Source organism: Herpailurus yagouaroundi, unplaced genomic scaffold, assembly GCF_014898765.1.
Source record: "Herpailurus yagouaroundi ecotype Mexico unplaced genomic scaffold, PumYag 187, whole genome shotgun sequence".
NCBI classification, from domain to species: Eukaryota; Metazoa; Chordata; class Mammalia; order Carnivora; family Felidae; genus Herpailurus; species Herpailurus yagouaroundi.
Genome location: NW_024412418.1, coordinates 23,792,128 through 23,806,057, shown reverse-complemented (window position 1 = coordinate 23,806,057; position 13,930 = coordinate 23,792,128). Strand labels below are relative to the sequence as shown.

The 13,930-nt window shown below is 40.6% G+C and overlaps 1 protein-coding gene across 1 annotated transcript; it reads right to left on the bottom strand.

Annotated features, from left to right (window-relative positions):
• Positions 1–158: 158 nt before the first annotated feature.
• Positions 159–13,254, bottom strand: BDNF (brain derived neurotrophic factor). The gene is given in 2 exon segments (XM_040495572.1): positions 159–1,418; positions 12,923–13,254. Coding segments are annotated over 2 exon segments (990 nt in total). The 5' UTR covers positions 13,148–13,254; the 3' UTR covers positions 159–653.
• Positions 13,255–13,930: the final 676 nt, after the last annotated feature.

Below are 13,930 nucleotides of genomic sequence, written 5' to 3'. Positions count from 1 at the left end.
GAAAGAAAGAAAGAAAGAAAGAAAGAAAGAAAGAAAGAAAGAAAGAAAGAGAGAAAGAAAGAAAACAAAACAACAAAACAAACAAAAAAAACACAAAACAAACAAAAATATACCCCTCCCATCCACCCATTCCCTAAGCCAGTAAAGCAATGACAACAGCACCTTGACATTGTTTTAATTCCAACGCTATCAGAAGTTAAAAGCAGTAAAACAGATAATAGTACTAACAAGAACGAAGATACTTACTGTCTAAAATGTAAACGGAATGTTTTGGTTCAAATTTTTGTTGGTTTTTTTTTTTTTTGTCTGTTTTCTGAAAGAGGACAGTTTATTATCAATTCACAATTAAAGCAGCATGCAATTTATTATTTTTTTTTAAACTTTTTACGTTTTCAATTCTTGGCAACGGCAACAAACCACAACATTATCGAGGAATGAAATGCAGACTTTTTAAAGTTGTGCGCAAAATGACTGTTTCCCTTCTGGTCATGGATATGTCCAATAAATAGATTGTAGAACCACTGTACTGTATAAACTTCATTTATACATGCAGTTCATAAAATTATTTTTTCTTAACTGAATAATTTACCCTGTTATGTATATATACAAATAGATAATTTTTGTCTCAATATAATCTATACAACATCAATCCACTATCTTCCCCTTTTAATGGTCAATGTACATACACAGGAAGTGTCTATCCTTATGAATCGCCAGCCAATTCTCTTTTTGCTATCCATGGTGAGGGCCCGCACGTAGGACTGGGTAGTTCGGCACTGGGAGTTCCAATGCCTTTTGTCTATGCCCCTGCAGCCCTCCTTTGTGTAACCCATGGGATTGCACTTGGTCTCGTAGAAGTACTGCTTCAGTTGGCCTTTCGATACAGGGACTTTTTCAAGGACAGTGACCGTCCCGCCCGACATGTCCACTGCAGTCTTTTTATCTGCTGCTGTCACCCACTCGCTAATGCTGTCGCACACGCTCAGCTCCCCGCGGCGGGCAGGGTCAGAGTGGCGCCGGACCCTCATAGACATGTTTGCAGCATCCAGGTAATTTTTGTATTCCTCAAGCAGAAAGAGGAGAGGAGGCTCCAAAGGCACTTGACTACTGAGCATCACCCTGGAAGTGTATAAGTCCGCGTCCTTACTGTTTTCTTCATTGGGTCGACCTTTCTGGTCCTCGTCCAACAGCTCTTCTATCACGTGTTCAAAAGTGTCAGCCAAGGATGTCAGGCCTCTCGACCCTGCCTTGGGCCCGTTCACGCTCTCCAGAGTCCCATGGGTCCGCACACCTGGGTAGGCCAAGCTGCCTTGTCCTCGGCTGTTGGCTTCTTTCATGGGGGCAGCCTTCATGCAACCGAAGTATGAAATAACCATAGTAAGGAAAAGGATGGTCATCACTCTTCTCACCTGGTGGAGCTGCAGGGAAAAAACAGAAACAGGACACAGAGCCGGTTAGCACTTTCTTTCGCAGGGATACACTGCGGCCATTGGACTGTGATTCCAGGCCATTCTGCGGGGGCAAGGATTTTATGCACTGGTGATGAGCTCTAGTTGCATCAGACACACGTTAGCGTCAGTCGTGTGCTCTGTGTGGCGTTTACACCCAAGGTTAGATGGCTTCTACATAAGTGGAAAAAACTGTGGCTGCAAGTTCTCCCTTACCAGCTTTGTAAGTTTAATTTTTAATGATCTCTGCTCAGGCTGTCACAAGAAACACAAAATCAGAAATGTTACTAGGCAACAACTCCAAGTGTAATAGTAATTTTTTTTTTCAAGGTAGCAACATGGTCCTATTGCAGGAGCTGTGTGACAGGAACAGCAGTGGCCTGAGGGGTCTGTGGGGGCCTTTCCGGCTGTGTGATATCTAGGTATGAAGAGCACCGTAAAACAGAAGTCGGGGAGCTGTAAGGAGATTTTTACATGGACTTTTTTTCCCCTCCCATAATCTATTAGGACAAAGCATAAAGATAATCTCATCAAGCCATCCCGCTTTACAGATAAGGAACCAAAGGCCACCGAGGACTTGCTTCCCGTCCTGAAGAAAGTTTATGTCCTGAAGAAAGTTTACATTAGAACTTGGGGCTCCCAACTTTAGTTTCAATGTTTTCCTAGTACACCTGGGTGGTCACTACTGAAAATGTTCTGCTTATTTCCAAACACAAATCATTTTCTACACGTTGATTTTAATGGTGTGTCTATACCTGGGGCTGATGTCATGAAAACAATGTGTCTGCTTAAAAGAGCACTGAAAAAGTCAGCATTAAAAAGGCAATGAAGTCAATGTCAAATGCCTCCCATATGCGGATCCACGTTTATCTCCACTAACTCTGAGCCCCTCACCCCTTTGACTTTTCTGGCTCATGTACAGAGCCATCCAAGCAAGCTCAGCTTCTCCTTTTATTAGAAATGTGGTCCTGTGAGTACGTGTATGTGAGAGAGCTCAGAGTTTATCATAACTTTAAAAGGCTGAGTGGCGTTTTGCACATTGTGGAATAGGCAGCGAGCACTTCTTTCTGTGCTTTTGAAGTTTTCTGGGAAGTCCCTTAACAGCACACCACAAAATTAATCTTTTCCTGTTTGCCAGAGGGTTGCTATACTCTAAATCTGGCTCTACATCTATAAGCAGGCTCTGGGAAGCCAATTAGAATAGAAGAACAAACAAAATGAAAACATACCTATAGACCAACCCAAGGTTACCGTCAGATGGTGAAGGACTTCAGAATCACTTACCTGAAGCACTGGGTCTCTTAGCAAGAAAGAGAAGCATCCCTGGGCTCCGACACTCTAACTATTCCTACTTCTCAGTCCTGGAGCAAGGACTTACAAAAAGACACACATGTGTCTAACCAGTAGGGAAAAGGACTGTTTTTCTGTCCATATGAAGTGTCACTGAACAGGAAGACAACCTACCTCCAGTTAATAGGTCATACTTCAGAAATGGCTAAAAATTCTGGCATTGAAAAGCAAATGTTTCTCTTCTCCACTTTCATAAGAGATCACATTTTCTACCACTAAGGGGCTATTACCATCCCCAAACACCCACAAATTTCTTTGTGGATTCACTCTCACTATATACAAATAGCAAGCACGCTCAGAGCCGTTTGGAGCACACAATGGCCAGAGTCAGAAGCACACACTGGTTTGAATAAACCACAGATATCTATTCTGCTAACACCTGAACTTTTTGTGAATGTTCTGGATTCTGCACCATCAAAGAAATGTATCCTCCAAGGAGGTTTCTATTCCTGGCAGGCAGTATTTACACCATTGAATGAAAACCTTTTCTCCTGATGTTCCCAGTCCAAGTTAAAACAACCCAAGGGGCACCTCAAATGTAGGTCGATGAAAGAATGCAAATATAGAATATTTTACTCCAGTCATCCATATCACTCTGGTAGAGATTTGCTGTGATCAGCAATCTTTTAATGCCATATTTCATCAAGTCTAAGATACCAGCATTATAAAACACATCATTTTACGTACCACTAAGAAATAAAAAATGCAGCCAATTAAACCATTGCTTTCTTTATCACTTGGAAATATTATTGTACACTTACTGAAGAGTTCTTTTAGACTTATTCAGACACATTTTATCATATACAATTTTTCTGCATATGTAACAAAAGTAAGCAAACTAAATTGGTTAAGGCGATGACAACTATACGATGACTCCTACATGGCAACAATAACAATACAATAACATCAGCTATAAGACACAACTTCAGAGATATTACAAATATGAATGACAAACTGTGATTCTAGAATTAATGAAATGGAGTAAGTTTCATAAATATTTACTAAATGCCCACATGAACCGCTTAAAATGGCCCAAGGTACTGAGGCATCTTCAACTACAGAGTTGGGAAATTGTTTTATTATCACTACCACAGATAAGAGGCTTTTAATGATATACCTTTTTCTATACTTGGCTTAGAGAAGTTTACCCTGCCTTTCACTGGTCTCCTCTTTATATGTTAGTAATTTTTTTGGTTCCAAAAGTGGTACTTTATGTATCATTTTATTAGCAGTTCCATAAACAAATATTTCAGAGAACGAAATGGTATCTGAGTAAATATAACTTGGCTTTCATCCTGAAGCCCAAACAGTGGCATCCCTCAAAGCAGAACATCTGCACAGATTCAGTTAAATTAAGTATCTGGTGCTAAAGCCCAGCCCCCTTTGCCAGCCCTGACCCCAGTGACACTTCTAGGATGCTCACTGCCTACTCCCAACGCCTTGTAAGTGCATCCAGCACCAAACTCAATACCTTTTGTGGAAACAATATTACTTCCTAACTTGTCTGTTTCTGACAGTGATTTCTTAATACTTTGGACCACCCAGGGTGGAGGCTAGGAATCTTGGAATCAAGTTTGACCATACATTTTGGGTATGGTCTTCAAATCCAATCAGTGAAGAAGTCCTGCTCATTTTTCCTTTACAACATTTCTCCTGTCCATCCCTTTTCCTCCGTCCCGCTGCCGCCATCTTGGTTCAGCTCTCACCATCTCAATGTCCCCCTGATGCACTTTACATCCTTTCTGCTCCATTCAACTATAATGATCACTGCCTGGCCAACCACTCACCTTATCTTTCTCTCTCAAAAACTTGCAATAGCATTTTCATTCCATTAGATACCATCTAACAACTTCTTTTACCTGGTATCACACCCTTCAAAATCTGGCCTCACCGTTACTCACCTCTACTCTGATCAGGCCAGAATCCTTGGAGCTGTATATACATTATTGCCTGGAAGTGACCTGTTCCATTCTTCTGGCAAACTTTTTTCTGTCTGATTAAATCTCACTTATCATCCTTCATAGCACAGTTCAAGCATCAGATCATACATGCCACCTTCTCTAATGTCCTCCTTCTCTTCTAAAATTTGCATCTTATAGCTCATTGAGTATTCTCATATCCCTACTTGCTTGTTAACTAACAGTGTTTGCTAACCATGGTCAGCCTTCAGTTAGATGATAGGCTCTCTGAGGGAATGAATCATGTCTGACTACCTCACCTCTGCAATTAATGGTCAACATAGAATAATATAATAGTTCTCAGTAAAAACTTACTGATGGGCTTACTAAACCATTAGAAAAGGCAGTAATAACCTTTCATGGGAAGGCTTTCCATTTGGAAAGCACAAGTGAACTCACTGGAATTATTTGGTCAAGTGCAGGCCATGCTAAACCCAAATTAAAAGCTCGAAGGGATCTGATAAATGGCAATTATCAGTCATGAAGAATCTCTTTAGCTTCTCTAACAGGGTAAAGCCTTACTTGACTAATTTCTAAAAAGAAAATAACACTATATCATACAAATTCCTCCTGTCACTTGTGTAGCCCTGTTCCTAACAGAAGACTTAGAAAAGTAGCCAGTGATAATAATAATCACAGTGAAACTTGGATTTTTAGTATTTCAACTGCCTTTTTGGCTGTTAACCTCTTCAATGAGTAATTTTATATACTATATTAGGAAATCGTAACAATAAGTAAGAGCTTCCATGACAATTCCTAACATTTTAGCCCTTCGGATGTGTCTTTATTACACAAAAGATAAAGAGGCTGTGTAATACTCCTAAGTAGATTGTTAGTCTATATATCTGTTTCTACATAATAAATTCACTGGTGCTGTCTAATTCTGCTCCAAGGCTCACAACAATCAGCCCAATCACATCTATAAAATGCTAGGAAGGATTGTTTGTAGCCCCATTCTCAAAAAATTAAATATAGTACACAGGGCTAAAAAGAAAATTGACAAAATAGAAGTAAAGTTTAGTTTTAAGTATGACTCATGAGTCTTAAACATTCAACTAGATGAATATCCATGACAGCATGCTATAGTAATAACTTAACATTTGTCTAAAAGACGATAGAGCATTCACAAGCATGATCTAATTTGATTGTTACAAGGAGATAAGACAGGTATTATTATCCACATTTCACAGATGAGACCACTATGGTTCAGAGAGGTTAACAGGTTACCTCTTCACCCAAGTTTTTACTATCAGGACGTGCTGCCAGTTTTAGGATATTTAACTGCAGGGAGAAGACAGGCTATGCTACAAAGGGTGGTCAAAGAAGGAGCTTATACAACACAGCCATAATTTTCTGTAGCTGTGTGTATCCTGGAGCCCAGCTTTCTAAAGGCAGCACCAGTGAGATACTACTTTGCAGTTCTGGACTAATCATGACCTAAAAGTCCCTTCAACTTTAAGGCCTGATTATTTCAGTAGATGAAATATCAGACAACATGGTCTTCCTCTAAAGGAAAGCTATGCAAAAATATAGGCATGATAGAATGAGGTTTCTATGGCCAAAGTTAAGAAGGAAAACCAAACAGTAAAATGGGTAATTCAGGCAAAGAGGAGAAAAAAATGCAAAGTGTTCCCTATTCCCCAGTCCCTTAGGGTTATGTCTATGACATGTAATCAAAGAAAATAGTTTAAAGATATGGTTGCTCATCTTAGTCGTAGAAGCAACAAGGATGATGGTAATGTTGAAGAAATTATCAATTAATATTTAATTCCTAACATATATGATGCAAACCTATTAAGAGACCACCTTAATGCAATCTTTCAAATCAATATAAATAATCTTCAATTTGTATCCAGTTTCACTACATGCATTTATTAGCCTTTGTTCATTCATCACACATGGAATCTACTTTCAAATCTTATAGTCTAGGAGAAAAGTAGGATATGTATGTAAGTAACTAAAACAGAAAAGTAGAAACAACCCAGGAAAAGAAAAAATTCTATAAAGAGAAAGAGGTTACTTCCAGTTAGAGAAGGAAGTATGCTTTGTGAAGAGGAAGGCAAAGGATAGGGAAGATTTAGACATGTTCAGAAAAGACACCAATGGATGGATGGAGTCTTGGTTAAAGGCACAGAGTACATTTCTGGAGAGAAGAACCCTGGAAAGGAATAGTGAGAAAGAAGAGTGAGTGACTCTCAGATTCCAGAAAGCTCTGAGGGTGATGCTAGAGAGTTCAGACCCTGCCTTATAGGCATGAAAGAGCCAGTGAGAGTTTCTGAGCAGGGAAATGCTTCCAGAAGCCCCGTTTATCACCAGATACAGGAGGGCCTAAAAGAACGATAGACTGGAAGAGACAATTCATTGATTTTCTTAGTGGCCATTGAGCTCTAAAAATAAATACTGAGTAGTTACTTAAGTGTGAGATTGGGGTTAAGGGCTTGGGTATATCTTTTAACTTAATTCATTTATTTCTATTTTCTATTTATTTATTTTTAGGCTGAAGGGAGTTACTAAAGAAGGGGTTAGAGAGAAGTGTGCAGAAATGAGTGCTAACCATGGGGTCATGTCTGGTTTGGCTGAAAGAACACCATGGAAGAAGGTGGAGAGAAGGCGGGAATCGAAACTCATTCCAATTATAATTACACTGAACTTGGATTCCACTGCTCAGCACTTTTAATTCAAAGATCTCCAAACACTTTGCAAATGTTAACTAATTAAGACTCATAGGACCCTAGAGGTACAGGTAACTATAATTATCCACCTTTCGTACAGGAGGAAAGAGGACCAGAGTTTTTAATCAACTCATCCACTCACTGTGATTCCCCTGATAGAACAAGGTTAGAACCTCAGATTCCAAAGGAAAACTAGGCCTTCAACTACAGAGACTAGTTTCTTTCATCCCTCTGCATTATTTTCCCATTAGGTATACACTGCTTAGCTGAGAAGAATTAAAAACAAATAAACAAACAAACAACAACAATAAAACTTCACATTCCTCAAGGAAAATAATTGGCAGTTGGAATCCATAAATAAAATAAGGATGGGGGCTGGGGCTAATGATCATGACAGATGCTCACCTACTTGCCTGAAAGACCAATCAACTGAAACTAACAAATATTTTAGTAAATGAAATCTGATAATGCAGATTTTCCTAAGCTTTGAAGGAACTGCCTTAGGTCTTGGGTGGGGGGAGCTCAGTCAGTTAAGCGTCCAACTTTGGCTCAGGTCATGATCTTGTGGTTTGTGGGTTCAAGCCCCGCGTCAGGCTCTGTGCTGACAGCTCAGAGTCTGGAGCCTGCTTCGGATTCTGGTTCTCTTTCTCTCTCTCTCTGCCCCTCCCCGCTCACACTCTTCTGTCTCTCTATATCAAAAAATAAACATTAAAAATTTTTTTATTAAAAAAATGTAGGTTTTGGGGCTCCTGGGTGGCTCAGCTGGTTAAATGTCAGATTCTGATCTTGGCTCAGGTCATGATCTCATGGTTCATGGGATTGAACCTGGTGTTAGGCACCAGAGAAATTGCTGGTTCTTAGAGACCCAGAAAAATACAATACATGTAATTATCATGACAAAAAGTATATTCCTCCGAATTATTAACTTGATAGATAAATTTATATACATCTTTGATACAAAGCAAAATATCTCTGGTCCTCTATTAACCTCCTCTATTCCATACCCTATCCTTGAAAAAGCAAACACACTTCTACTGGTCAGAGATCTCCTTCACCCAGGAGTAAAACTAGACCATATTCTCCATTAGGAAGGATAGGGATGGGTATTCTCCTCCGAATTACCACAATTTGTACAAGACCTTGTACCAACTAGGTTCCCACACATGCTGAATGACTCTATTCCCTTTGTGCTGGTAATATTTGCATAGTATTTAGGGAGGTGAAATTAAAGTAAGAACAGTAAGTCTTAAAATGAGCTGGAATGAATTTTGGAATAAGGGATAGAACAAGGACCAGGTCTGGGCAGAAAACACCCCATTTGCCGTTCCAGTACCAGGCACAGCTGCCACCACGATCCAAAGGTTTTTGTTTTTTTGTTTTGTTTTGTTTTTTTAACATTTATTCATCTTTGAGAGAGAGAGAGAGAGAGAGAGAGAGAGAGAGAGAGAGGAGCAGAGAGAGAGGGAGACACAGAATCCGAAGCAGGCTCCAGGCTCTGAGCTGTCAGCACAGAGCCTGATGCGGGACCCAAACTCACTGGCTGCGAGATCATGACCTGAGCCAAAGCCGGACGCTTAACCGACTGAGCCACCCAGGCGCCCACGATCCAAAGGTTTTTAAGTGCCTCCAACACTGCTGCCCCAAGAAACCTACTGTTCGACTGTAACCAAGGAAGACTCCCTGAAAGCCAGAGCCACCCACAGCTGGCAGTCCTATCCATGCCTGCCCTCTTCCTTCACCGCCACAGAGTAATATCGCCCACACAGTGCACATCTCTATAATAAAGTCTCAAACATACACAAGCCACTTGCCTATCAAATGAATAGATGGCCAAAAATTTTGCTTTTTAAAATATGTTTTCAAACTGTTTTTTAAATTCTAAGAACCAAATGGCAGGCAACATTCAATTAAAAAGCCTAACCTCTTTAATCCTTCTCCCCTCCCTCCTTTCCCCACTTCCTTCCCTCCCTCCCTCCTTCCTTCCTTCCTTCCTTCCTTCCTTCCTTCCTTCCTTCCTTCCCTCCTTCCTTCCTTCAAATGTTCAATGGGGCGCCTGGGTGGCTCAGTTGGTTGAGCACTGGACTCTTGATTTGGCTCAGGTCATGATCTCATGGTTTGTGGGATCGAGCCCTGCGTGGGGCTTCACACTGAGCATGGAGCCTGCTTGGGATTCTGTCTCCCTCTGCCCCCTCCCCTACTCACACTCTCACTCTCTCTCTAAAAAAGAAATTAAGAAAAAAAAAATATGTATCTCTGGGGGAGGGGCAAAAGAGAGTGAGACAAGAGAATCTGAATAGGCCCCACCGCTGTCAGTGAAAGCCTGAGGCAGGGCTTGAACTCACAAACCCTGAGATCATGACCTGAGCTGAGGTCGGACACTCAACTGACTGAGCCACCCAAGCGCCCCAGGATTGTTTTCTTTAGATTTTCAGGTGAGATTTGTTTATAATAAACTGAAGTTCAGATTTAACAATATTCTACCTATTATTTTTTGCTTTTTAAGTTTTTTATTTTAATGCCAGTTAGTTAACATACAGTGTTGTATTAGTTTCAAGTGTACAACATAGTAGTTCAACAATTCCATACCTCACCCAGTGCTCACCACGACAAGTGCACTCCTTAATCCCCATCACTTATTTAACCCATCCCCCTACCTCTCTCCCCTCTGGTGACTGTCAGTTTGTTTTCTGTAATTAAGAGTCTGTTCCTTGATTTGTCTCTCTCTCCCTTTTTTTTTCCCTTTATTTGTTCTGTTTCTTAAATTCCACATGAGTGAAACCATATGCTTTTGTCTTTCTCTGAATAATATTCTTCTAACTATTAAATTGCGAAAAATAACACATTATCAAATTCCCATACATGGTAGACAGTAATGTTCATTATGATATTATCTAACAGGTTCTGCTAAGTTTCAGTGACCCACTTTGCAAGGAAGGACATGAAAAAATTAAACGAAACCTTGCTTCTCAAAGTGAGATGGATGGGCCAGTAGCATTAGCATCACCAAGGCACTTCAAAGAAATGAAGAATCTCAGCTTCCCTTCCTCCATCCCTTCCACCCTGTTGACTAAAACAGAATATGCACATTGACAAGATTCATATACTTCAAGGCGGTTCATTAAAGTTGAGAAACACTGGACTCTGATAAAGAGAGAGGAAGCTACTTATGACAAGGAAATGAAAGGGTTAAAGTCAACTTAAGTATTGTGGTACATTCTGAGCATGCCATGGGCTTACTCACCATCTCTCCTCCTTGGCTCAACTTGTTTTATTGGAACATTTATTATGTAGGAAAATATTTTTGCTTTTGTAATGGTATTAAATAAATCTGGGTTCCCTTCATGTCAACTTGCTTTTCCACTATTGTGTTTGTACAATAAAGCACAGGATACCTATAAACATGATTGACTGAATGAGAATTTATATTGTACTACCGATCTAAATCTGAACTCCCACTCAATCACTAATTTTTATCTCAATGCTACAAAGCAAGTACAAGCATAATTGGCCTCCCTGATCACTTACAAAGGCTAACATCACTCAATCAGAATCAAACTGGAAATGATACAAACAGCACTAGCAGGTGATAGATTTCAACACACATTAATATTCCTTTCATCCAGGTTTCTGATGGTGAAACAGAGACAGAGGCAGGGAAAACTGATTCACTCACTCAATGAAGATTTATTTCTAGGCCTGTCCTAAAGCTAACAGATCTAGCTAACTCCTACCACCTAACTCCTAAATAAATCTCCCCACACACAAAAAAAACACAGCAGCAGTGGCAGCAACAACAAAACCTTAAAACATATGATTGTATCAAGCATCCAAACCCCTGTTCAACCCTAATCCATCTCTACCTCAGTAAGGTACCCAGCAGGCAACTCAATTTCTCAGTTGGGTTCCAACCATTGGGATCATTTGCCTCAAGACTAAAGGAGCCAAAATGACCAAAAAGAAAAGAAAAGAAAACAAAACAAAAAGTTAGCTTTCTAAAGAACAGTATAAACATTTTTTTGAGTTACAAGGACATCATCATCAGGGAGTTGATAGGGTGGTTTCATAAATAGAACTGGAGACAGCTTCACTGTTTAGGTTTTTTACAAAGGATTGCAAAGACAGCTAGTTCCCAAACACCAAGTCACCAAGTCACCAGTACGGACACACATGACTCATACTGGGAATGCTGATAGTGTTGCTGTTAAATCATCTGATGCTGAGTGGGGCTGAGATGTCACAGAACCCTCTTTCCCCAGGCAGAATCCTAAGTATTATTGGGTTCCATCTTGAGCCCCACACAGTACAGATGTGAACATAGCTGAGGGACAGCCTCCTCCAAATTACAAACATGGTGCACCTGCTAACAGGGGATGTTGTGAAAGCACAGCAGAGCACTGTCTTCTAAGTTCCTGGACCCAGGAATAAACATGCCCTGGGCTTAAAGAAAGTGCAAGGGTGATGTAATGGTAGTCTTTGTCCCTAAGGGGAGAGCATGCAGTGGTAATGCTCTCAAGCCAGAGGATAAAAGGAATCCCCTTTTAAGAAAGAAGTGTGCCAGGGACACCTGGGTGGCTCAGTCAGTTAAGCATCCGACTTCGGCTCAGGTCATGATCTCATGGTTCGTGGGTTGGAGCCCTGCATCGGGCTATGTGCTGACAGCTCAGAGCCTGGAGCCTGCTTCAGATTCTGTGTCTCCCTCTCTCTCTCCCCCTCCCCAACTCACGCTCTGTCTCCCTCTGTCTCAAAAATAAATAAACATTAAAAAAAAATTTTTTTTTAAAGAAAGAAATGTGCCATAATGTGGAAATTGAGCACAAGCCAGAACAATTACAATTAAAAAAAAAAAAAAGAAAGAGAGAGAGAGAGAGAGAAAGAAAGTTAAGACCAGTCTGTTCTATTTCAGTCTCTTTCCCCAGAATTGGAAACTTCAAATCAACAGGTTGCTTGTAAGGTGCTGCTGGACACTTTGTGGAGTTCCTACAATGAGACATTATGGCGATTTTGACAGCTGTGAGTCAACGCCCACTAGACACACACACACTCGTAATGGACCCCAGAGCTGTGGTAAAGGCATGCCCTTCTCAGTTTTTCCACAGATGGTGCTCCTGAAATTTTCCACAGCCAATGTATTCCTGTGGTTAATTAGTTATCTGAGTGAATTCCATCACAGAATATCTGTTCATAATTAGAGCCATCTTAGGTCCAAACTAGAAGCCTTCAATGTCATTACTTCAGAAGGGGTAAAATGGGAACACGACAGATGAGTCTCACCTGATGAAGAGCCTCTCACTCTAGATTAGATCCTATCCTCTGAGCTACGACAGAGAACATTAATTTTTAAAAAGCAAGAGGTGAAAAATAGGTGGAGGAAGAAACTGGACAGATAAGGTGCCCCTAGAACAAAAGGATAGCATTCCCTTTAAAACCACTATCAGGAGATCCTAAGGGAAAGATGAAATTAGCAAGAGAATGCCATTAGCTCTCTGTTGCTCACCTTTATGAGACCATTTTCAGGAATCAGTTTGTTAAATTCCACTGAAGCGCAAATGTACACACCGCAGCCCTTCTTCTAGGTTGCTGAGTCATACCATACAGAAGTGTGTGGGCAGATGCCAAAACATGTGTGGACACGCAGCCCTTTCTGTAGAAACTCAACGTTCCAAGCATTAACAAGGATTAACCTTTTGCACACGAGGAGAAAACTGGTGGGTCCACACATTCAGCTGTCCTTCAGGTTATTTTTGCATCTAACTCTACAATTTCTTTTAATTACTTATTGTAAAGCACAAGAAAGTGCTCATTATTTGTAGGTTAATGCAGGAGCAAAAATTATTGTGTACGTTCCCCTGCCCACTGCCCTACCCCAGCCCCCAACTCTTCTAAGTGTCCCTGTTCATTTGAATTGCACAAGCAAGCCAGTTTCTGGGTCCTGCGCATAATGAGCCATGTGGACCCTATTCAAGAAACTGGCCATGTTCCAGAGCTACTATAAAATACAAGGAAAATATTAACATCTCAGATGACAAAAGATCCATATGGCTGGTCAGAAAATATCCACATTGCTTAAGCCAATAGAGTGTACCTATATGGAAACATTCAATTCTGTTCCATGAGCATCAGGACTGTGAGAACATCTGTTTGTCTCCATTCCTTTTCACTAAACATTGATTCCAACAGAATACATGCAAACTCAGACACCAATATATTTAATCTAAGCAAGAGGACGAGGGATGTTTTTACATCGTATCTATAAGTAAACACTGGAGCGCCTGGGTGGCTCAGTCGGTTAAGCATCCTACTTTGGCTCAGGTCATGATCTCGAGGTTCATGAGTTCAAGCCCTGCGTCAGGCTCTGTGCTGAAGGCTCAGAGCCTGGATCCTGCTTCAGATTCCGTGTCTCCCTCTCTCTCTGCCCCTGCCCTGCTCACACTCTGTCTCTCCCTCTCTCAAATAAATAAATAAATAAATAAAATCATATATATTATATATATATAAATTATAT